Source organism: Neopsephotus bourkii, unplaced genomic scaffold (assembly GCF_033783945.1).
Source record: "Neopsephotus bourkii isolate Nb327-2 ecotype Australia unplaced genomic scaffold, CSIRO-AGI_Nbou_v1 NB_1250, whole genome shotgun sequence".
NCBI lineage: Eukaryota > Metazoa > Chordata > Aves > Psittaciformes > Psittacidae > Neopsephotus > Neopsephotus bourkii.
The window spans coordinates 4,065,195-4,090,752 of record NW_026901735.1 but is presented as its reverse complement, the minus strand read 5'-3'; the positions used below and the strand labels follow the sequence as shown (position 1 = coordinate 4,090,752).

General features: G+C 41.6%; 1 protein-coding gene and 1 long non-coding RNA gene across 4 annotated transcripts in view; one reads left to right on the top strand and one right to left on the bottom strand.

Moving 5' to 3' along the window:
• Positions 1–24,055, top strand: part of LOC133218440 (cadherin-23-like) — a 31,004-nt gene extending 6,949 nt beyond the window's left edge. For all 3 annotated transcript variants that reach the window (XM_061364853.1, XM_061364854.1, XM_061364852.1), the window contains 23 exons: positions 668–766; positions 871–1,043; positions 1,784–1,932; positions 2,852–3,159; positions 3,794–4,063; positions 5,206–5,343; positions 5,931–6,147; positions 7,330–7,488; positions 7,971–8,122; positions 9,192–9,360; positions 10,244–10,452; positions 11,809–11,988; positions 12,613–12,832; positions 14,123–14,259; positions 14,929–15,072; positions 17,124–17,368; positions 18,381–18,490; positions 19,187–19,321; positions 19,585–19,721; positions 20,356–20,553; positions 20,875–20,969; positions 22,380–22,535; positions 23,412–24,055. In XM_061364853.1, the coding sequence (XP_061220837.1) occupies positions 668–766; positions 871–1,043; positions 1,784–1,932; positions 2,852–3,159; positions 3,794–4,063; positions 5,206–5,343; positions 5,931–6,147; positions 7,330–7,488; positions 7,971–8,122; positions 9,192–9,360; positions 10,244–10,452; positions 11,809–11,988; positions 12,613–12,832; positions 14,123–14,259; positions 14,929–15,072; positions 17,124–17,368; positions 18,381–18,490; positions 19,187–19,321; positions 19,585–19,721; positions 20,356–20,553; positions 20,875–20,969; positions 22,380–22,535; positions 23,412–23,658 (4,047 nt within the window). In that variant the 3' untranslated portion in view covers positions 23,659–24,055. The remainder of the gene's footprint in view (positions 1–667; positions 767–870; positions 1,044–1,783; positions 1,933–2,851; positions 3,160–3,793; positions 4,064–5,205; positions 5,344–5,930; positions 6,148–7,329; positions 7,489–7,970; positions 8,123–9,191; positions 9,361–10,243; positions 10,453–11,808; positions 11,989–12,612; positions 12,833–14,122; positions 14,260–14,928; positions 15,073–17,123; positions 17,369–18,380; positions 18,491–19,186; positions 19,322–19,584; positions 19,722–20,355; positions 20,554–20,874; positions 20,970–22,379; positions 22,536–23,411) is intronic.
• Positions 6,198–9,192, bottom strand: LOC133218442 (uncharacterized). Its single transcript, XR_009727159.1, has 3 exons — positions 8,999–9,192; positions 7,652–8,217; positions 6,198–6,482 (listed from the first exon to the last, which is right to left on the bottom strand). It is a non-coding gene; the product is annotated as an uncharacterized LOC133218442 (long non-coding RNA).
• Positions 24,056–25,558: the final 1,503 nt, after the last annotated feature.

Genomic DNA, 25,558 nt, shown 5'->3' with positions numbered 1-25,558 from the left:
AGTATTTAGATACTGCTTTTCAGGAGCTGGGCTTGTTCAGCCTGGGGAAGAGAAGACTTTGTGGGGACCTTATTGTGGCCTTTCAGTATCTAAAGGGGCCTACATGGAATCTGGAGAGGGACTTTTTACAAGGACGTGTAGTGACAGGACAAGGGGGAATGGCTTTAGACTGACAGAGGGGAGACTGAGATTATCCATTAGGAAGAAGCTCTTCCCTGTGAGGGTGCTGAGGCGCTGGCACAGGGTGCCCAGAGAAGCTGTGGCTGCCCCATCCCTGGCAGTGTTCAAGGCCAGGTTGGACACAGGGGCTTGGAGCAAGCTGCTCTAGTGGAAGGTGTCCCTGCCCATGGCAGGGGTTGGAGCTGGATGAGCTTTAAGGTCCCTTCAACCCAAACCATTCTGTGAAGTTGCTTGACACAGTAAGAAGATACATCAGGTAAAAGGAGCAGACAGTAACCATTCTAGTATGCATTAAAGCCAGTGTGTGCTCTCTAGTTTGGAAGTACAAGCTGATGTTTAAAAACGAAGGTATACTGATCAGATTTTGCTTGATATCTGTACTATATTTGTCCAAAGGAGATGATTTCAATCCCTCATCTTTTTTGAGAACTCAGTGTACAAAAGTTATCAAAATGATCTGTGCATTGAACCATATTGTCTTCTCTAGGATGGAACCATTTTAGTCACTGGCTACGTAGATCGAGAAACTAAAGACAAGTATGAGCTGCTGTTGGTGGCATCTGATAATGGAGTACCTCAAAGGCAGGTAAGAGAGGGGAACACATCATTCTTTTTTTTCATCTCTTTTTATTCATAAATTGAATTGTCTGTGCATTTTCTGAACCATGGTTTCCTTCTCTTGCATGCCAGAATTTCACCTATGTCAGCATTCAAGTATTAGATGTGAATGATAACCCTCCTCAGTTTACCAGAGCTCAATACTCAGCCAGTGTACGTGTAGCAACAGCAAAAGAAGGAGTGTCTGTACTCTTCGTGTCTGCTACTGATCCTGACATTGGGAATAATTCCCTTATTTCATACAGGTAAATCTCTGTGAGGTTAATAAGTATCTTCTGTTAAAGAAGCAGAAGGGAGGTTTTATTTCTCACAAACTCTTTATGGTCATTAAGAAGATAAGACCTGTTCACAGATGCTTTCCAAGGGCTATAATTGCCAGTTATTTTTAAACCTGGGGCAAAGGACATTACTGCATGGTTTAGAGATTATCAAATCATGGTTACGCCATAAGGAGGAGAATGCAATCAAATGGTAAACTTAGCAACAAGGACTGAAAGCCAAGATTTGTTTGAATCTCTGCAATATTGAATCATATATTGGAGCTTCTTCTGCAATTATCATAGAATCATAGAATCATAGAATAGTTAGGCTTGGAAAAGACCTTAGGATCATCAAGTTCCAACCCCCCCTGCCATGTGCAGGGACACCTCACTCTAAACCATATCCCCAATTATCTTCCTTCTGAGTTGGAAGGAGATGAATCCGAGTGCAGTATCTGCCTTCTTTTCATGGGAAGATCAAAGGCTTGGGGTATAATGGGAGCTGAAGGCATGAATGCTGCTGGTTTTGATGAAGGAAGACTTACTTGGAAATCAAAAGGCCAATACATTTAGGCTAATGACACAGCAATTAAAATCTGTTGCTTAGCCATTCTTTATAAGAAGGCAAATACCATCTGTTGAGTGCTTGCTACAGAAGTGACAGTAAGTGGATGACACTTCCAAGGTCATTAATACAATTGGTATATTGGCTTCTCTTTATTCAGCCTCCTGAACCATTCTGATGATTTCCGTATAAATAACCACACCGGAGAAATCACCATCAGCCGTAACTTGGACCATATCACAGCTGACAGGGTTGTGACACTGATAGTTATTGCTACTGACCATGGAGTTCCTCAGCTTACATCAAATGGTAAATGATGTCTTTTACCTTCTTTTCTTATTTTCCCTACATAAACATAACCTTTGCAAACACTGAAATGTTAAATGAATCCCATCATGCCAAGTCAAAGTGAATTAGGGCTGGAATCCATGTTACATCTCAGCAATGAGGAATATTTGCTTTTTACCCCTTGATTCCCTTCCTGGCTGATCACATTAACAGGAAGTTTGGTTTAATAATCCTGGTTAGAAAGAAATTTTCTGTGTATCATGCCTTGATGCTCATGGTACAGAGCCCAGGACTTCGTAGTAGCAGCCACTCTAAATAGATGTATAAAATAACATAAATAATGTGTGTTTCTTTTTCAGTTTTCCTCCGTTTTCTTAGAATTAGAAACATTTAAAAGAATTAGAAACTGGCAAATAACCCTGCTCTTGCAAAAAAATATTCAGTCCCGTGGAATTTTTGGTAACTTCATCTTAGGGATTAGCTTTGAGTTATCATGAGCAGGAGAAACAACTGATTTTCTTAATATAGGGAGAGTGCCCATGACAGAATTTGCACTCGGATGGTTTGACATCTCTCCCTTCTCTGTTGTTACAAAAGAGCTTAGCATGAGATTATTAACAAGTAGCAAACACCTGCTTTATCCCATTGACTTCCAATTTGTGATCGTTGCTCTCCTATCATATTGAAGCAACACTGCTGAGATCAGAGAAGTGGGGTTTTATACCTGAAACATCAGGTATAAAATACATCATATATTACATATCAACACATACATACACAACATCATATATTACATATCAATCCTTATTGCTGTTATTTATTTTTCTTCTCATTCCTCTTTCTGTCATTTTCTCAGTTCCTCATCATTTAGGCAAACAGAGCACAGCTCATGATGATTTTCGCAGCGACTTCACCATTTTAACTTGTTTTCTCTCATTAGCCTCTGTCACTGTCTACTTGCTGGTCAACGACACCAGCTTCGGACTGACCTTTGAAAGCTCCAGCTACGAGTTCAGCATTCAAGAGAACGAACCCGCAGGGACTGCTGTTGGCTCAGTGAAGGCTCTGACTGGCAGCATCGCTATCCAAGTGATGTACTCCCTCAAATCTCACAGTGACAAGTTCTCTGTTAGTGAACAAGGAGACATTGCGGCTCTGGCCATGTTAGATCGAGAAGAAAGGGACCTATACAGCATCGTTGTAGAAGCTGTTGATTCTGTGGTGCCACCCAATACAGCTGTTGCTTTGGTACAGTATATTGCATTTTAAAAGGGAATATAAAATATTAAGTGTATATATATATATTTTAAATCAAGCAATATCCAGACAAGTATCATCTGTCATTCAAGCATGATGGGTTTGAGAGCCTTTTATTCCATTTCCCTTTTTTCTCCAAGGAGATGCTACCATCTTGCAATACTTTAAACCACACAAATCACATCATTTCCTGAAAGTGCCTCTGTGAACAACCCATAACCAGAGAAACTGATCAACACTAGAACTGATTCTGTGCATAGTTCTGTCAAATGCATGAGGGAGATGAGCCCCAAACCCCCAGGTTATTAATCCTGCTCATGTCTTAAGATGTTATCTAACATAGAGACAACATGCAAGATAAAGTGTTAGAGTGCATGTTATCTCACTTATAGCAGTTGAGAACAATAAAAATGCTAAGATGCTGAAGTTGTAAAAATGTTTAAAGATGCTGCACTTTTTATGTCTCCCTTTGGTTTTTTGGGTGTGTGCATTTGGTTGGTTGGTTTTTTTTCCCCTATATAATTCTATAGGGTAAAATTGACCAAAATTCCCCTTTCAATGCTGTTTCTATATTTCAAATGTGTCTCTTTTTCTTTCTGTTCTTTCTTTTTTATAAAACACACAGGTGACTGTGAGAGTTAATGATGTCAATGACAATCCTCCAGTTTTCTCAACACTGATTCAAACTAAACTATCAGTTCCTGAGAATGCAGCTAGTCTAGACTTGGGTGTATTTTCTGCTACTGATCTGGATATAGGAGTTAATGCACTTATAAGCTACTCTCTGCAAGATGATTTTGCTGGGACATTCCATATTGACAGCTCTACTGGCAAGCTGATGACAAAAAACTCCTTAGACAGAGAGATGGTGGACAGCTATGAGCTGAAAATAACAGTAAGTAGACAAATTTGATGTTTTCTCAACATAAAAAGGAAAAAATATTGAGTCATCACAGGAAAACCACTTAATCTCAGTGAATTCCATTGGAATCCACTAGTGAATTTTGACTGTTTATTATGTTTTGCGCCCACAGCTTTGTTTTCTGCTGTGTAAATTGCTATTAGTCAGTAAATGACCTCTAACACCAGATCTTAAAGGACACGGTCACATAATAGCTTACTGTGAAACCTGCAAAGTGTTCCTGAGTCCATTTTAGACCATGAGGTTGCTGCTGTATTGCTTTTACTGCTTCGCCATTCCATAGTTTGTCCCTTTCCCTTATTTTTTGTCTTTTTTCAAATTATATAGACTTAGATATTTTTAAAGCACTTGAAAAACAAATTTCCAAGTTAAAAAGTAGAAGCATAAAGTTTCATCCAACATTCATGTAGGGATCTATTTATTCCGATAAATTATTGGGCATACAAAGAAGTGATCCAGCACTGGCCATCATGTACAAATGTACTTTAAGGAGCTCTTTACTGCTAACAAGCATTTTAACAGGTCAAGGAGCTTGTGGAATGTGATGAGGACAGCAAAGTAATCATCCTAAAAATCAAACAGTGTCTTCTGAAAGTTTTAGAATTAATAAAAGTGGACACTTTTTCAGACTAATTGAAAAGAGTGTATGTGTATCTACAGATCAGCCCTTTCCTATGGTAGATGTTCATGTAAAACTGACCGTGAATGTGCCATCTACTCTTCACAGCTTGCTTTGTAGACACTTAAAGCCCTCAGAATGTAAGGGATTTTCTTATTCTTTTAAATGCCCCGTCACGAATATGTACCTGTTTACTATAGTTTCATGTTGATTAGTGCTGTGTCTAATCACACAACACACCTGATCTGGATCCAGGCTTGCACTTTGATTAGTTGGTCACTAAATGAGGCAGAGCATGTGATATGGTGAGGATAGCAGCTGAAGGAGGATATGCAACACTTCACCTGGAGCTAGAGCAATGTCATGGGGTGACAACTGGTCCAGCAGAAAGTCTTCTGAGACAAAGCTTCACATTTTTTGGCCCAAAATTGAACTGGTAAAATAGGGTTTTTTATCAACATAGTGCTGCGTTTAATGACAAATTGTTTCTACACAGGCCACCGATTCTGGCAAACCACCCCAATCTGCAAGCTTAGTTCTAAGCATCACTGTGGAAGATGAGAATGACAACCCACCAGTGTTCCCTCAAAGGTCATACTCTGTGACTGTGAAAGAGAATGAGCCTCCACATGTGGTATGTGGTACTGAGCAATAAGCAGGCTGTTCTGTGATTGTTTTCTGTGTGTACACTTGGAAGTGGCAGTAATCCAATGGTGAACATATTTCTTTTACTTTGTGGAGCCTCTACAACCACACAGCATATTCAATTCGTATGACAGCAGAGTGCCTATCTCACTGACTTTTCCTAAAGCACCCTTTCTCTCCTGTCCCCAGCAGTGATGGCACAGTGCATGGATATAGCTTTTCACAGCAATGTGTTTTAAAGATACTGTACGTGTTGTGCATGTATCCAGCACCCCGCTTGTTCTTCCTTCTCTTCTTCCAGTGTATCCATTTCTGGCTCCGTATCCACTTTGCAGATGTGAACTAGTGATTTACAGCAATCAAGAAGTACCACCTAGGAATCTGTAACATCTGTTACCTGCCCTGCTGTGTATGATATGTCAGTATTCTAGCAATACAATTAATGGCCATATGAGCAATCTTATCAGTAAACACTATGTTGTTAAATACCAGTTTTGTGTGTGTCTTGCCACTTCTTTGTTCTCCTCTGAACCTGATGGCTTTGGTGTTTGTTTTGTTGCTGTTTTTCTCATTCAGATTCTGAGTGCAGCAGCCACAGATGCAGATATAGGGTACAATGCCATTATTCATTATGCTATAATTGGAGAGACCTCTTCATTTCTTGTTGGAGAACTTTCTGGAAACATTACAACTCTTCAACCTCTGGACTATGAAAGTTGTTCTGAGTATGCATTTCTTCTGAGAGCTTTCAATCCTGGAGAGCCCAGCCTCCAGGACACAGCAAACATTACAGGTAGCCCCAGTTTACCACATAAGATTTAACTTCGTTTCCCTCAGGGAATATTTCACCATGTGTAATTATGAGGCATAAGGATAGCCTTCAGTAGTAACACAGTCTGCTCAAGTAAATCATCAGAAATGATGATGCGACCTTTTCACTGCAGCCAGATGAAGTTTCCCTCAGAAAATGTTTGTGTGAAAATCTTCATTTTTGACAAACTGACATTACTTTCTTCAGTGTATTCACAATGTTTTCTATGGCCTTTTTGCAGTACCTATTGACATCTTGATTGAAAAGGTTTCCAAAACCATAATTCAGTCTTTTTCTGCTTGTTTACAGAAAGGCTGCTAAAAAAATGTTGACCATGATTTTTAGTGTTGTTAAAATAACAGTACTTGATTATTCATGTTTTTCCTTAAATCAATCTATCTAATCTATCTACCTACCTATCTACCTATCTATATATCTAATCTATCTATATCTGCCTGTCTACCTATCTACCTGTCTACCTACCTATCTACCTACATATCTATCTATCTATCTAATCTATCTATATCTACGTATCTATCCATCCATCCATCCATCCATCCGTCCGTCCATCTATCTGTCTGTATCTTTTGAACACAACATAAAAGATTTCTGTGAAGTTGGTATCCTAGTTTTTGGCCAGCCCTACTTTTGATCAGTATGACTGGAAGTATTGACTTACTACTTCCTATGCTGTGTTATTTATGTTACTGTACAGCCGCTTCACTAATTGTGGACCCTTATTGTGCCAGGTCATGTACAAATATAACACTAAGCAATCCTGTCTCACAGGGTTTGCAATCTGAGCCAAAGACTAGAGATACCAGATGAATACGGACACAGATGGGAGCCCAGTGAAACAATAAGATGGTATCATTTATGACAGATAGTAGCGACAACAATAAGATGCCACTACTATCTGTCATAAATAATACCAACATGCCAGCTAGAAGTTTTCCTATTGTAGGGGATCTATTGCTTCAACAGTAATAGTTAATCCACAAAGGCGAGTGTTTTGAAGTACAGAAAACAAGATTTCCATCTGGTTTAAACTGGAAGAGCTCCAACTCAGAGGAGCTGTGCTGGTTTATATTTTCTGAAGAAATAGCTTGTAATCGTTTAGGTGCAATTCCTGTTTACACTCAGATATGGACCTTCTTTTATTAGTTACCGTGGAAGATGTTAATGAAGAAGGACCCATATTTGACAAGCCCTCATACCACCAGATCCTTCTAGACAATTCTACAGCTGGCACGCTGGTAGTAGATATCAATGCAAGAGATGAAAACAAGGATTATGATGCAGGCATTTTCTACAGCATTTCAGGTATGTTAGGAAAAAATCTCATGCTATTTATTAGTGGGGTACTTGCATGATGCTAAACTGAGCTGCATGACACAAGAATGAGAAGTAATGGTAGTAAATTGAAATGGCAGGTTCTGAATGAAAATAAGGGGAAAACAAGTCCTCTGTGAGCATAACTAAGTACTGGAACAGGTAGCCCAGAGAGGCTGTCCTCAGAGGTTTTCAGCTCCTGATGGATCAAGGCCTTGAGCTTTCTATTCTGGATTCATTCATGACTCTGCTTTGAGGCAAGAGGTTGGACTAGAGGCCTCACAAGGGTTTTTGAGCGCAAGTGATTCTGAGATGCAGACACAGAGTAAAGAGAGGCCATGTATCTTGCTCCAAGTCACATGTACAGAGATTATGATTTCAACCCATGTCTCTGAAGTCCTGCACGCATAATTCAGTCTCTTGTCTCTGCTGGCCCTGTTAAACATCTCCAACACTTGTTTTTCTTTTTTTAGGTGGAAACTCAGAAGGCCTCTTCAGTCTTTCCAGCACCACAGGAGAACTCAGGTTAACAAGAGACTTATCCAAACTGACTGCTCCTGTGTATTACTCCTTGATAGTCACTGCTACAGATTCAGGTCTGCCACCTCTTTCAACTTCTGTAAAGGTACTGAAATGTTTACTTGTGCAGTTTATTCCCCAGGTTGTTTTATTCTAAACTGAGTGTAACTACGCCAGGAAATGGGTATTAGTGAGGCAAAACTATGCAAAATGTGAATCAGAATGTCAGAGTCCCATTTCTGTGTTGGGAACAAGATACAGGATGATTACAAAGTTATAGCACTACATAATGGTCATTCCATTTCAGAAAAGAAAGTCGGGAGTTCTAGACTCTGTAAGGGAAGAAGATGAGAGAAGTGGAGACTTCTGTGTAAGGTCAAAAAGCGCGACAGTCACAGGGGGTGTAAGGGAAGTATGTGAGAGAATAAACAGGAGACAGCAAATAGGATGTTCCTGTTTATTTGCCTATATTAGAAGGCAAAAATATCTAAACTGAAGACTGAGGAATGTAAATATAATAAAAGAAAACTTTTTTAATACAGTGCTTATGACTTGTTGGTGATCTTCTGCCACTAAATATCACAGCTTAGCAGAACTGAAAAACAGGACTAGAAAAGTATATGGCTAAGGACATACAGAAAATGATATTCAATAGAACCTTAAAATGTAGACTTCCGAGGCATTATTCTTCCAAGCTTTGGGGAGCAGCTGTCTGGCATCATTTATAAATGAATCACCTTTATTTTTGTGAAGCAGTAGGCATTATTTGTGTACTGCCTGTCACCTTTATTCATCTATAAAGTCAGCTGTTATAATTCAAAACACTTAGGAGCTCCTGCTCTGGTCATGCATTCTACAGTGGAAGAATCAGTTGCAAATACAGGTCAGTACCTCCCTCCAGGAGTGGTCTAATTAGAAAAGTCATCTGAAATGTGGTGTATGTGCCAAGCTGGAATCCCTCTCTGTATTTAGGAAAGCATACAGGTGAACCTAAACTGAGGAGGCATTTTCACTGACCTTCACTGCCTACAAGGCACTAATGTCTCAAGCTCAGCACATAGCAACCATCAGCTTCTTATTGACAAAGTTCTGGACTTGTGCTGTTGCACACCTCAGTAGACAAGCCTGGTACACCTGACAACAGAATCCCTGTGGTCATCTCCTTTTCTCTGCAGGTGTCAGTAACCATAGCTCCCATCAACGTGTCATTCCCGGTGTTCTCTGAAGAAGTCTATCAGCCTGCCCCTCTGAGTGAGAAGACGCTGCCAGATACGTTCGTTGTCCACATTGATGTGCTGTATAGGGACCCTGTGATATACAGTATTGTGTCTGGGGATGAAAAGGGTAAGCTCTTTATGTGAAGTAACAAGGAGGGTGTGTTAAACAACTGGTGCTGCAGGGCGTTAGCTTTTGGCTTGTTTCTTCTCTCTCTTTGCTCTCACTTGTCTCAGCTCCACAGCCATTAATACTGGATGTGTATCATCCAGATGTACACATGTGATATGGAGCGGGTGTGGGCACATGATTGAATTTCTGTCAGATTAGGGTTGATACAGATACATGATACAGAGCTGGCGTATGCTTTTCTGTGCCTGCTACAGGAAGATCAGGTGGTGCCTCACGAGGCATAACATTGCAGTGACTGGAAAAGAATACCCAATTCAGTACAGAGGCTGCTGGTTGAAAAACTAACTCAGCAATGTCCTCTTAATGAATGTGAATGTGTGGAATAAGTTTACATGGGATGGAGTACACCGTGCTTTGTTGTGTGCCTTTTTCTACTAAACATAGAGCTGATTTTATTGTATCACCAAGCTTAGCATCTCTTAGCATTTCTTTTTTGTGAAGTGTTTTGTATGAAGTTGTGGTCTCCTTGAAGTTATTTGCAGAATTCAGTAAGAACAGGACTTAAGGGAAATAAAACAGCTTCTGACTGAACAGGGACAAATAATCTTTGTTTCAGAGGAAGGTGGAGACCTTCTGAATAGAGTGGTAGAGAGAACTTCTACCTTTTGGTTTCTATCTGACCTTCTAAATTACTTGTTTTGTTAATTACAGACCTGGATATCTCTGACATTCTCACAAATCTTGCTTTGTTCTTTGAAGAATCCTGTAACACAATATTCATACACATAATGCATCATATCCATTGAAGGGTTCATATAATCAAATTTACTATTAAAATCATAAACAGAACAATTTCTCTGTGTGTTTGTTTTTTAAACAGGTTATTTCATTATCGATTCATCCACTGGCATTGTAAGAACAAGGAAGAATTTGGAACTGAAAGATTTCCCAGCCATTTTCAATGTGCGAGCAACAGATTCTTCTACCCCTAGCATATTTAATGAAGTTTCTGTGAATGTGACAGTTATTGATGAAAATGATTTCCCTCCGGTTTTCCCATCCTCTCTACTAGAAGCAAGATTGGAAGAGGTAAGAAAACGCCATCAAAACTGAACCACAAAAATAAGTCCTTAGAATAACAATCCTAAAACTCTTTTGGTGAGCATGTGAATAAACATTCTGGAACTGGACAGGCTTGCCATTCTGTTCCGCCATATGGTCTTTTAAGGTTTAGTTCAAGCTGAAAATCCCAATGCATAAGGAGAATGGTTCTGGAAGCGTGGATATATTGAAGGAAAAGCAAATCTTTTACTAATAAGGGGCTCCATGAAGGAAAAGCAGCCACCTGGTTTCGCATATCTGTACACAGAATATTGGTGTGCATTCAAAATCCAGTGGATGTGCTGGGCACCTCACAGACTCTCACTCAGCCTTTTGGAAGGGAGCTCCCTACAGAGAAGTAACAGGCAAAATGCTCTCATTTAGCAACATTTCTCCTCTTTCTCCTGTACAATCTGTTGTGATTCTTCCTGACACAAAGACATCAGTGGCGGAAAGCAAGCCAGATTTCAGTCTGGGGCTGCTCTGTTATGATAAGCCTGCAAAAGAAGCCACAGGATTTCATTATGCAAAAGCATCTAGCTCAGCGTTTCACTCCTCAATTTTCAAACAGCACTTTTCACACTTCAATCTGCTAGCTACATCTTAAAAACAAGCACACTGAATTTCCCAGCTGATTCCCACACATTCTCTCCAACAGCCACAACTGATTTAAAATCCAGTCCATTCCTAACACTGAGCTGAATATAGGCTTCATTACTGCACCTATTTTTAATGTTCCCAGTTAGTTTAGTGGAGAAGAGTTGGAATCACATTTCCTGACCTTAAAAATTGATTTGCATGTGAAATATTTAGAGAGTAGGAATTGCTGGATGCCCTGTTGGATCAAGTAACTTCAGAGCAGGTCTCAAATAGCTGTGCAAGTGAAGCACTGATATTTACTGTCCATCTTGATTCAAACAATGTTTTGAAAGAGGAATAAATGTATTATTTATTCATTATTAGCCAAACAGTGTTCAGAAAGAAAAATGAGTTTGAAGTTGAGAACATCTATTGAGTTTCATGGAAGTAGAAGCTCTTAAACATGAGTAATTCCTCAACAGATCAGATGCTCAAGGTTACCAGGTCTGTTTGAAATCACCCTGAATTTTCTTTCTGAAGGTTGCTGCTGTAGGTAGAGACATGGTGGGGGCAAATAGTTCTTTTCTGGAAATTAGAGAGAACAAGATATTCTCTTATTGTGCCCTACAAGTTGTATACTTTTGATTTTAAAATGTCTATACTCTCATAAGTTTAGGCACTATTTGTCACATCCTCCCTTTTACATCACTTAAGAAACTGCAGCTAACCAGTCTCTGACAGCCTCAACCGATTCTCCATCCACAGAATTTACCTGCCACTCAGATCATCCAGCTGGAAGCTCAGGACAATGATACAGATAGAAACGGTTTCCTGACATATGGCATTCTTAGTGGAGACAGACTAAAGTTCAGGATAGATGAAGCAACTGGAATTCTTTATTCCACCACCTCCTTTGATTATGAAGAGGAACCTACAGAGTATCAGGTTTGCTTTAAGTCTTAACTCTTCCGAAACCTTTCCCTTTGATAACAGGTCCCAATTTTTTGTTTAGCTTGATATTGCCTGAACATTTTATGCACTCTTTTAGGATATGAGCATCTCGAGATGTGATGCATTATTAAAGGAAGATACTGACTCAAAACTATAAGGAAATTCAAGCAAGGTTCATTGTTCACATGTCCAACAAACTCTCAAACACTTCAGCACATGAACAACTAACTTTGCAATGACAGCTCATGTATTCAAAGCTGCCTGCTTGATTGAATCCATACTGAACTGATATCTTGCAGATATATATCAGTTATATATATATATCTGAGAATCAATTTGATTCTCAGTTAACCTTCTTTACTGTTGCTGCAACTGCTGGTTATTTTGTACGATCTTATTTTGCTTCAAGCAAAAAGATTAGTGAATTTGTTTGCCCTATATAGAAAGACTTCATCTATTGACAAAGTACTCCATAAGCTTTCATTAATAATTTTGAGGTGAATCCGGAATTTGACTTAACATTTCTAAGAATACTCCAAAGTTTAAAATTCATCAAGGTGTTTTAATCCTTCTGCAAGTGCCTATTTGTATGATTTCTCACAACTGTGCAACTTACAGGTTGTGATATATGCTGAAGATGATGGAATCCCCGAGAAGAAGAGAGGTTACTGCACAGTTGTCATAGAGATCATTGATGTTAACGACTGGCCACCTGTGTTTGATCCAGTGACTGAATTCAGTGTAAATGAGAATGTGCCTGTGGGATTCATAGTTGGGAAAATCACAGCAACGGACAGAGACACAGGAGACAATGCCTTTGTTGTATATAACCTTACAGGTAACAAGGAATTCTCTCACTGCACTGGAACAACTGTCACTTTGTGGTCTATACCGTTACAAGTATAAATAGCATTTATGTGTGTTACCTCCTCACCCCCTTCTACATAAGATCCTTTTTAACCTGGTTTGGTATTTTACTAATTGATGCTCACACAGCTTTCAAGCTGATTGAATAGGAACTTCTTTTGCAGAAACTATAACTTGTGCTTTAAATTGTACTCTTACTTCTGTCAAAAATCAGCTTTTTAAAAAGTCTTTAGTTCTGTGGCTGCCACAGCTGCAATCAGCAGGAGTAAGTTTGATAAGAAAGGTGCTCATGGCTTTCTTGAACAAGGCTTAAGGGTCTAGGGCCTTGTAGAACCCATTGTGCTTGCACCAGGTAATAAATGCTGCTAAATTATGCCTCTCCTCATGCTATGGACTGTGAGCACTTCACAGCTACTAGGAGCTGAGGTAAATGGTATCACAAGCATGTCAGGGACTTGAGTCACTATCAAGGGCTGTTGGAGAGCTGTGTTCTTCACCCTTGTGCTTGACACCTTACCTCCGCAGCACAAGTGCTACAACAGACAGCAGGTCACCTACTCTTGTGCCTCAGATCTCTGCCCAGGCTGCAATTTCATTGTACATTAATGTGCCAGCTTGTGAACTGCTGTGACTGACAGCTCTAAGTTCTGCTTCCTGTCACATTTAACTGTGGTAGCTGACGGCATTACAGTTGGGAGGAGCACCCCTTTGGCCACTGCCCCTATATCTGACAGAGATGGAGATCTAGACTTCTCTGGACCAAAGGCTGCAGGAGTTGAAATAGCTGGTTTTGCTGTAGGGACCATCAAGAGTGATATGTGTACAGCTTATATGTTTTTAGAGTCTTTTATTTCCAGTATGTATATAGACTTTGGGGTGGCTTTGGACATGGGTGGCCAAAACCAGCAAAAGTCACTGCCAGGTCTTTTGACAGTCAAACTGATTTCATTTAGAGAAGTGTGTGCCACTCCATCCACCTGTGTTAGAATAAATTCAGTGACATCTCTTAGAGGTCTTGGCAGCAGCACTGTCTTCTTAACCCATTCTGTGGGCTCACATTTCAAACATTCATCAAAGTATATCTGGGTTTCTTCTACATTATCTATATGATACTTAAAAAGTGGTTTTAATGAGCTCTAAGACTCAGGTGAACATATAATTTACATATAATTTAAGACTGTAGTTAATTATGTGTTTCTAAGATATATTCATGTGCTTCTAAGATGTATTCATTGATAATGCTTCTTTAAATGTATCTTAGGTGGTGCAGAAAATGTATTTGAAATAGATGAAATAAATGGCAACATTAAGATAAAGAACTCTCCAGACTATGAAACCATGAATAAATACAACCTTACAGTGAATGCAGTCAACAATAAATCTGCCCCTTTCTTTCAGGTAAAAGACCATTATTGTAACGAACAGTGACTCTTCTATTCAGAGTGGATTTGGCACTAGTAGGAGGGGAGCTATCAAAGACATTTATTGTGCAGAATAAATTAGTCACCTAATCATGGTTCAGACTTCTGTGCCCTTTGTCCATGCTGAGTAGTATTATACACCATAATTAGTTGAAATACTTGAAAATCATGGTAGAATTTGACCCTGAATTGTTTGCAGACAAACCTGTGCTGGGGAACTGGATTTCTTGCCTGCTGCTGTTAGTACTGTAAGTGCCGTGACAATTTTTCATGGGAGAAAAGGTAATTTTCAGCAAATTGCTCTAGCTGTGGTGTATGTATTTGGAAAGGTACTGAACGCTCGTTTAACAGAATGAGAACACGTGTGGTTCCCTTACCTGCATCTAGCAGCAGCAGCAGCAGCAGTAGGACATGCTGGCATCCTGGTCTTACTCATTCAGACACCTTTCAAGAAGCAGAATCTACTGCAACACTGAGTTCCTTCCTCTCCTGCATTAAAGCCCTGTAGTGATCTCACAAAATCAAACCTAACACAATGTTTTACTACAGCCTTTTCAAAGCCTGATTTACACTTTGTTACATACAAAAAGAATGGAAAAATATCACTGAGACATTCTAAACTGCATGAAACCATTTTGTTTTCTAGGCAACTACTCATGTCAGTGTTCTGGTGATGGATGTGAATGATAATGTTCCAGTGTTCACTCAGGATTCTTATTCTGCTTCTATAAACATGATTAATCCTGTAGGTGCTCATGTCATAACCGTGAGTGCTACCGACAAAGATCAGGTAACTACGCTTGTTTGACCCTGCTTGAGGCTGCAGCCTGAATGTGTTACTCTCCATTAAGCATGAAATACCAAATGTAGCAGAAAGTGAACTCTATTTGACTAACCGCACTGGGAATTGGAAGTTAGGACTGTTGATGTTTCTGCCTTGATGCTGATGTACTCGCTGTCTTTGGCCATGTTTCTTCAGCTATATTTGCCTTGATTTTTCCCCTTCCTACATGGAGTTGTGCCAGTCTGTCAGGAGTATACAAGGACTGAAGCAATGTAGTGTCTGCAAAGTTATTTGAACTTCTGAAGTGGAAGAACTTGTAAAACAGATTCTATAGCTGTATATAGCTATGAACATCATATAGCTGACTTGGACATGGAGATGCCTGCTTACCAAACACCTCTGAAGTTGGCACTGCAGCTCATTCTCTTTGTTCCCATTGTTTAAAGTAATTTTGTTTGCTACATCTGTACTGCACCCATCAAATAGTACCCAAGCACTGGCAGAGATATGCAGTAGTCAACCAGATCACCATGACAACATCAGCACTAATTATGTCATTTAAGAGACGAAGCATTGAGCAGTGACAACAAAATAGGTCTAGCAGGTGCCTTCCTAGTTCTTCACGCATAATTTTGGTTAAAACAGCAGCAACTGTGGTACATTGCTGCAGATAATCCAATGGCCCCTTTATGTCATCCTTCTCTGATGTGAGAAATCTGGAGAGGGGCTTTGGACAAGGGCCTGCAGGGACAGGACAAGGAGAATGGCTTTAACCTGACCGAGAGGAGACTGAGATGAGCTCTTAGGCAGAAGCTCTTCCCTGTGAGGGTGCCCAGAGAAGCTGTGGCTGCCCCATCCCTGGCAGTGTTCAAGGCCAGGTTGGACACAGGGGCTTGGAGCATGCTGCTCTAGTGGAAGGTGTCCCTGCGTGTGGCAGGGGGCTGGAACCAGATGAGCTTTAAGGTCCCTTCAACCCAAGCCAGTCTGGGATTCTATGATTTAATATTAGAAGTGAAATTGCTTATAAAGATTGGTGGACCCTGCGAGATCTGCACCGAGATCCTGATGAAACTCATCCTTCAGATAGTCTACCTGGTCCTCTGCTGCACCTGGAGGATTCTGGGGCAGAATTCAGCACTGAAAGTACTGGACAACGTCTCTCTCTCTTCCTCCCTCTTCCTGAAATAATTCTAACTATGCAGATTCCCTGGTACTAACAGGCATTCCTGGCAGGGTTTGCTCCTGCTGCTACAGAGCCATGGAAGAACAGAACCCAGTGCTTTTCAGAAACAAGAGCAAAGTGCAACAGAGCAAACCCTAAGGGTTTGTCAAAGTGGCTTGTTTCAGGAAAGTGAAGTGATGTGCACAGAGTAAAACGTGCCTGGCTCTCCTGTGGTGGGCAAGAGTGGGGCTTACCCTCATAGCAGTGGACAGGCTGTGCTTCTCCTCAAGGTGCCAAAAGGATCCAAGGGACTTTGGCTTATTCTCATTGACACCTTTAGATGACTCTTTCACTACTCTGACTGTCCCACTCTACACGTGTCCTTAACTTACTTCCTTTAGAGAACCTTTTACTCCATGCTTTTACTGTGTAACTGGCCAACTGCTTCTGATTTTTCCTTTGCTTTGTGTTTCTATCATCACCCACCTACCATAGCTAACCCCAGCTTCTCATTCTCAAATTCACTAGCGTCATTCAGACATGGTCAAGTCTTGTTTCAATGCGTATCCTACCCTTCAGAATGTGCTCCCAAAGCATGTAGTTCTCTTTAGCCTTGCTATGGCTATATTTTGGCTCTTAGAACATGAAAGTTAATTTGGGGACAGTTAGAAGGGTTCTGCCCACTGGCCCTTTCCCTTGCTGCAGCTCTTCTGTTACAGCTTAAGCCCAAAGTAGCTGTGAGCCTGGTTCTCTCTAATTCCTTATAATGCCTTTGACATTCTGTCCTTTAAGCATGGAAATATTGAGATTCCAGTCAGCCTATGGAACTTGGGGCACTGAAGTAATGTGGTCCTGCAAGCAAGAGTTTCCTGAAGCTGTGCTCTTTTCATGGCAGGGGTTAAATGGCCTTGTTGAGTACTACATCCTCCCTGATCAAAACTTCATCCCGTTCTTCCTGATAGAAGATATGAGTGAGGGGAAGATAATTACAACTGGAAGCCTGCCTCGGTCTGGGGAGATGCGTTTAACAGTGATGGCAAGGGACAAAGGCTCTCCCTCTTTAAATGCCACTGCTGTGATTACTCTCGACGTGTTTGACAACAGCCCATTTGTTCCTCAGTTTAACAGGAGTGAAATCAGGTGAGGCTTTCATATTAAGTTAGTACTCTGCTCTAGCGAGACCCCACCTGGAGTATTGTGTGCAGTTCTGGTGTCCTCAACATAAAAAGGACATGGAACTGTTGGAACAAGTCCAGAGGAGGCCACGAGGATGATCAGGGGCTGGAGCACCTCCTGTATGGAGATAGGATGAGAAAGTTGGGGCTGTTCAGCCTGGAGAAGAGAAGCTGCGTGGAGACCTCAGAGCAGCCTTCCAGTATCTGAAGGGGGCCTATAGGGATGCTGGGGAGAGACTTTTCATCAGGGACTGTAGTGATAGGACAAGGGGTAATGGGTTAAAACTAAAACAGGGGAAGTTTAGATTGGATATAAGGAAGAACTTATTTACTGTGAGGGTGGTGAGGCACTGGAATGGGTTGCCCAGGGAAGCTGTGAATGCTCCATCCCTGGCAGTGTTCAAGGCCAGGTTGGACGAAGCCTTGGGTGGGATGGTTTAGTGTGAGGTGTCCCTGCCCGTGGCAAGGGGGTTGGAACTGGATGATCTTAAGGTCCTTTCTAACCCAAACCATTCTGTGATTCTATGATTCTATAACTAGTACATATTCTCCAGGTAGTTGAAAACATAGCACAGTTGAAGCTCATTTTTGCATTCTTCCATGCAGAAGAAAGGACATTGGGGTTTCTTTAAACAACACATCCAAGAAATTCTGCTATACCACTGGTTCTGTGAATGTGATCCGAGGCATCACCTTTTCTTTATCGTGCAGCTTGTATAAGCCAGGCTCTTTGTCCCTTTCCTCTTGCACACTAATGAAGCATTTTTCCTTAGCCTTTACTCAAGGATAAACAACGCCTGCCCAGGAAAGTAGTGCTTGTACTCTGAAAGTCATGGAACTCTAGCAAACAGCTAGAGGGGAGGGAGCAGGGCTTCCCACAGAGAACTTGCTATTAAAGAGTTAAATTGCAAAGCCTGGCAGTGCAACAACTGCCGGGGAGTTTACCATTATGGTTTCTCATTTATTTCCTGTATCAGCGTTTCCATTCTGGAAAACACAGGAGTGGATTATTTAATTTATGATTTTACTGGGATTGAAACTTCAGGAAAACAGCTTGCCTACACGATTGCATCTGGCAATGAAAAAGGTGAGTACCATTTCCCCTACGAGTTAAAACAGGTAACAGAATAACCTGTCTTTTGTGTGGCAGATGTTGCTGGATGTAAATGAGGAGATGGAAAGCAAGGATAGAAATTTGTATCTTATTTTAAAAAGAAAATACACAGAATTTCTTTTTCTGAGCTTTTTTGTTTTCAGCATGGACTTTGTTCATCCTCTTCGGCTAAAAAAGGGGTAGTAACTTGCTAGAAAATGGGTTCCTGTAGTCTTAAATTAGGGTAATCTGCAGGCTGAGGGAGCTAAAATAGAAGTTGTTGTTAGCAAGCAGCTTCCTCCCTGCCAATCACTTAGTCTATCATTTCCTTGCACTGCCACCTATGTTAGGGCATCTGCCTCCTCCAGCTCTTGCAGCTGTGCTGCTCTCCATATGGTGCACAGAAAAGGAGAAATATACACATGGAAACTGAGAGAAAAAAACTTGGAAATCTGTGCAAATGGAGCTGTGCAACCAGAAGCTGCAATTCTGTTTCCCGAGTATATTGCTCCTTGACATGTTTAAGGCCTGCTTGCTGTGATGCCTCCTCTGCTCAGCCATGGGAAGTGTTGCATTTCACATTCTTGAGAGCAAAGGACCCATGGGAACATCTTAAGGGCAACTAAAAAGTAGGAGGGATACAAGTGAAATGGTAGCTCTAACAATGAAGGTGCATGCTTTACCTTTCAGGTCATTTTAGATTGGATCCAAAAAGCGGTCAGCTGAGAACAGCAGTTAATTTGAACTATGAGGAAGTTTCTGAGTATGTGCTTTTAGTTGAAGCAAATGAAAATCTCCCATCTGCCAGACAAGTCCAGTATGCAAGTAAGTTTATGGAGGACATTCCAACTTAAATCAGGGGCAAAGAACATGTCTTCTGTATTTGCAACCCAATATAGGCTCTCACTGAGGCCTCAGGAGGAGTGAGTTCACAGCTCCTCTGGGCACATCCCTGCTGCATTCCCTTTCTTCTCTCTCCTCCTCCCATGCAGCACAGGTATGGCTGCAAAGCCACAGCCTGACCCAGCCTTTGAAAGCTGTACTTTGATGCTGTCTGTTGCTGCAGTTAACCTGTGTTTCTTTGACAGGCCTGTTTGCTGAAAACGTGGCAATGCTGAGAGTCTCAGTGCAGGATGTAAATGAAGAGCCAGTATTTTTGAGTGATGCCTACTCTGCTCGGATACCCAACTCTGTACCATACAAGTACCCTGTTATTACAGTGCAGGTAATTACATCCTCCTCTGCTCTTCACGAGGACGGAATCTTTTGTTAAGATTTGGATTTCTTCCATAGTTAAACTGGTTTAAAGGAGCTCTTCTACCCGCTCTTCAAAGCTTGAGACAGATTCAGCCCATCATCCAGGTTTAACATAATGCTGGTGAAAGATGGGGTGTTCAGGTAACTGGTTCATACTCATCCTACCGGTGTGTCTGTCAGAAGAGCTAGATACTCTGTTCTGACCCATGCTGCCATTATGGATTACATACTGCACAGCCTATTGTTCTTTCTTTGGCACTGTTAACCACTTTGTTACCTATCAGACCCAAAAGGGAAATGAGTTACCAAATGGAGCAATTTCCAAGTTTGGTGCTGTCACTCAGTTCTAGCCTGCTCCTTTTATGCATCTGGCTGTAGGATCCTCCAGACCTTACTATGGTAAATGTCTTTCCTCTTTTATACCCTTGCTCTGACTCTGCTAGTCTGTGCCCCACTATGTGTTCAGTGCAAAGAGAAAAACATGACAGCACCACCCTAGAATACCTGGTCTTACAAACAGCAACTGCAGTTTAATGACTGAAGAGCCATGTCAGCCCCAAAGCCACAAGCTGGGTTTCACAAATCGCCTTTTCTAAACCCAGGCCACGGATCCAGATTCAGGAGACAACGGACGCCTGCTGTACAGCCTAGTGAACAGTCAAAGCAATGCATTTGACATCGATGAAAACACAGGGCAGGTTTTCACCGTGTCTGTAGCAGGAAAGGCTGGAATATTTTATCTGGAAGTCCAAGCTGCAGACCAAGGCACAAGCAGACTCACAGCCCGGACAACAGTCAATGTAAGAAAGGTTATTTACAGTCCTGATTTGCTTCTGTGTCCACACTCTGTATACAAGAAGGGTTTGGTATTGACACTTAACATCACACAGTGAGAGTATGTGATACACCAGTATTCACCGTGTACTTTCAGGCCATAATTACGTGGCTACCGTTCCCACTGACATAAAAATATGCTGCCATGAAGGCTGGCTTTTACAAGATGATCATTTTACATCAGAGAGGACCTTGGGGGTTTATTTGTTGGGCTTTTCTTTGAAAGTCAATTTAAGCAAGGTACAAATGCTTGAGAAAACCTTACATGTGCTTGCTTTCTTTCTTAGGTAACTGTGGATTCCAGTTCCAGTAACAACCTTGTGGTGGTGGTACTTAGTGAGATGATCAATATTGTTGAAAGAAACATTATTGAAGTAAAAAGGTATTTCTGAAACTGCAAAGCTTATTGCGATGTAATACCTAATGACAAGTTTAGGGTCCCTTTGAGATACAGGGGCCTGACAGCCTGTTTGAGGGGAGGCGATGCAGCCAGTGCCCATGAAGAAACGAGGCCTTCAGCTTGTTGCAGTTGAGGGTAATTTGAGGGAATTCAGAGGAATGCACCAGTTTTTACCTGGTAAGGCTTTGGCTTAGGCTGACGAGTGCCAGAGTGGTCACTGGATGAGACAATTTCAAGAGGTCTCCTCCCACCTCAATGTTTCTGTGATTTTTAACAGCCTAGGGTACAGCTTTCATTGACAGCAGGCGAAGATGCACATGTGGAAACAGGCAGAAGCCACAAACCAAACCCACCTTCACTACACATCAAAAACCCCCTGTGGTGCAGCAGCAGAGCTCCTCAAGGAGGTCTCAGACATACTGTGCTAAGGGATTAGCTAGTGGTATGTGGATGGCCACGATTACAAACATATTTTGGCCTTTTGGGTATGTTAATGAAGACACGAGGTCTTTTGTTTGATTGTACATAAACATGGATTTACATGGGAAATATTGAGTCTTGTGCTTTTGAGGCGAAATCACTTTGAAGGCTGGAAACATGAGTTTGTGATGGCGAAATTATTACGGCACCACTTTCTGGTTGGTAAAAATTAAATGCATCAGATGGGCCACAGCTCTGATCCTGTGTGAAAACCTCCCTATGAAAAAGGAGAAAACAATGAGAATCACAGAATGGTTAGGGTTGGAAAGAGCTTCATAGAACAGTCTGGGCTGGAAGGGACCTTCAGAGGCCATGTAGTCCAACCCCCTGCAATCAGCAGGGGCATCTTCAACTAGATCAGGCTGCTCAGAACACGTCCAGCCTGGCTTTGAATGTCTCCAGGGATGGTTCATTATGAGACCAAATTTCCCTCCTCCCCACCTTTACTGTTTATAATACTCTAATGGTATTACAAACTGTATTTATAATGCCAAGCACGAAATGAGACATATGCCCCTTTGAAAAGCATGACTAAATATATGATCTACTATACAATATTGGTTATGAAATCTAGGTAATAAGGGGTTTTAACCCTGCCTTTCCCTAATTAATTATTCAGTGAAGCTAATGGCACCTAACTAAGAATTTTCAGGCTATATGCACAAGTTATGTAGCACTACTAATGAAAAGTATCTTTGCTTATCAGACACAAGGACTGGATTTCTTTTCCCCCCTGCTACTCACTCAATGATACTGGGCAAAGAGCTTAACTCTTTTGCTGATGATAATCCTGCATTTTCACAGGCTTAGATTAAAATCCTAATATCTGCCAAGTTGATATCATTTAATTTCCAGACTAAAACAATTTGTCATTACCCAGTTAATTCAGTTGAGTTCTTCATATGATGGCAGGGTCCTGGAAGATAAACTTGCATGGAATGTCTACATCGTTGATGTTTATTCCAATGAGGCTGAAAGACAAGCAAGAAGCAGCACTGATGTAACCTATGTGAAAATTATTGCCTTTGATGAGGCAAACCAGGAGGTACCTGCAGAAGAAGTGAGAAGGTCAGTATGGCACAGTCTGTGTTTGGGGTGTCAGAGCTGTGCAGCTGGGGTCTGTTTCCATGACAATTATTAATGTCCTGGACAGGGCAGGTTCAGATCAAGTAACAGTTTATCTGAGGTTTATCTCAAGGTTTAAAGGGGGGGTTTAGAATTCAGAAAGCTTTCAATATTATTTCCTGAAAAGTAGTTTTCAAAGTTTGTCAAAAACATGAATGATGTTGTTTATTTCATAGAATCATGGAATGGTTTGGGTTGGAAGCGTCCTTAAAGCTCATCCAGTTCCAACCCCTGCCATGGGCAGGGACCCCTTCCACTGGAGCAGCTTGCTCCAAGCCCCTGTGTCCAACCTGGCCTTGAGCACTGCCAGGGATGGGGCAGCCACAGCTTCTCTGGGCACCCTGTGCCAGCGCCTCAGCACCCTCACAGGGAAAAGCTTCTGCCTAAGAGCTCAGCTCAATCTCCCCTCTGTGAGTTTAAAGCCATTGCCCCTTGTCCTGTCCCTATGTGCCCTTGCAAAAAGCCCCTCTTCAAGACTTCTTGCAGGCCCCTTTAGGCATTGGAAAGCTACTGTGAGGCCGCTTTTCCTCTGAGGAAAGTGCTATTGGTATCTATAACAGTACATGCGGCTGCCCTGATGTAGCTTTAAAGGATACCGACCTCTCAAGTTCCATTTTTCCCAGTGTTGCACCACTTTAGCTCATAAGCAGCAGGGTTTGTTGCTAGAAAGCAGAGTTTTTCTTGAACTAAAGACACGTCTGAATCGCTGGAACAGGTCTGGGTGGACCAAGGGGTGCTATTTCTGTTGTTTTCTTCACTAGTCTTCAAGCCAAAGTGAAGGTCTGATAAGTAATGAGCAGTTTACTCCTCTGTCTTCAGAAAACTGCAGGAGCAGAAGAGTAACATTGAGACAGAACTGGAGAAAATATTTTCAAGGCCTGTTACCACCAGCATAGAAGCAGCTCCTGCTGACTCAGCAAGTCCTGAACTCATTGCAACGATAGTGCTCAGTGTTCTGCTGGCCTGCAGCCTCATTGGCTTCCTGGTATATGTAGCTTTTACCATAAAAAGGAAAAGGTACAACTACTCTAACAGTAAGACCTTACAACTAATAAGTTCACTTTAAATGTCAAGCTAAAAAATACTTAGCTGATGATTTACTGGAGCATTGCTGCAAATCAAAATGCCTGGTGTACTGTAGGTATTAGAGACACTGTGTGTAACTGAACCTTGGAGTCTCCTTGTGTGTGTCACGCAGCGACAGCAGAAACAAACAGATTTAAGACCAGAAATGTGGACAGCAGACATTTCAGCTGTGAAGGGGGGCACAAGGAGCTGTAATATACCCACAAACATTTCTTCTAGCTCCACAAATGCTGAAATCAGAGCAGGTTTTGCTGCAAACTTCAGCGGCAGCAGGACTGCATTGTATGGGAAAACGAATCCACATTTCCAAGAGGGCAGCAGGTATTTACCCTGCTGCCATTATGGGAAAACAGGAAATACTCCAAACTTACCCTGAAACATGGTGCATTAAAGTCCTGACACAAGTACTTCGAGCTCTGTTTTAAAAGCAGTTGTAAAGCCAATCTCCAACATGAACTAACCATTCTATTTGAATGTACTCATCTCTTGCAGGAAGCGGGAGCAGCAGTATTTGGTTAAGCAGCAAGCTGAAACTGTGGAGGGCATTGATAATCCATGGGCAACTGACAAAAATGGAAGTGTGAAAAGCTTAGAGAAGCTCGAGCACGTCAATAATGTGTAAGTTGAGTGGTGATACCCCAAACTGATAAAAAAATAGGGTATCAAAAGGTTCAGCTCTCCTTTATTCTGGTGACAGAGCATTTTCCTTGTATCTTTCAGTGGTGTACAGGTCAATTCTTAAGAACCCTTACAGTTACAAGTAAAAACTCAATGAATGAAGGGTGCTAATGCCTTTTAATCTTATATCCAAAATTACAAGTGCAAACTCCTATTTACTCTTTAGCCTTATGCACAAAAAACCCCCCTTCAGGGTACAAGAAGCCACTTAATGTTCGCCTGAATGTTAAATCCCATTCATTTTGAGATGAGCATACACGTTGCTCTCAGTTTTAGAGAGGCTGAGATTCTTCTCACTTAACTATTTGCCAGCTCAAGGTGTTGGGAATTCTCTTCACTCCTCCAGGGAAAAGGAAATGGTAGCGTTTAGCAACATGGGAAACACCAAAGGAGGAGACTCCGACAAAGACCTGATTCAGGCTGATGAAACATGCACTTACCTTGAGACGCTGCTGTTAGATTTCAGCAGCAAACACGAAGATAATGGAGCATCTGAACAAGCTGCTGAGCCCAGAAATGGGGAAGCCCAGCACAGTGCAGATTTCACAGCCAAGCAGGTAACCAGCCTTCCAATTGCTAAGAGTGAGGTGAGATTTTATCACTCTCCATCAAATAACCGACAGCATTATCAAAAAACAAGTAACCTAGAGATGGAAATAGAAATAACAGTAATAACATCTTACCTGAAGTAATGATGAGTTATTGAGGAAGGGCTGTTTGTCCTGCTTAGGACGAGGACAATAGCTTTGTGATCCAGAAATGATGATTTTCTTCTGTTATAGAATGTGAACAGTAAATGGTATTCATGGGCTGCTCCTAAAACCTGCAGCCTTAAAACGAATGCTTTCATTGCAAGCTTTGGAGACAGAATATAGAATCATGGAGTTGTTTGGGTTGGGAGGGATCTTAAAGCTCATCCAGTTCCAACCCCCGGCCACAAACAAGGACCCCTTCCACTGGAGCAGCTTGCTCCAAGCCCCTGTGTCCAGCCTGGCCTTGAGCACTGCCAGGGATGGGGCAGCCGCAGCTTCTCTGGGCACCCTGTGCCAGCGCCTCAGCACCCTCACAGGGAAGAGCTTCTGCCTCAGATCTAACCTGAACTTCCCCTGTTTCAGTTTGAACCCGTTACCCCCTGTCCTGTCACTACCGTCCCTGATGCAGAGCCCCTCTCCGGCACCCTTGTAGCCCCCTTCAGACTCTGG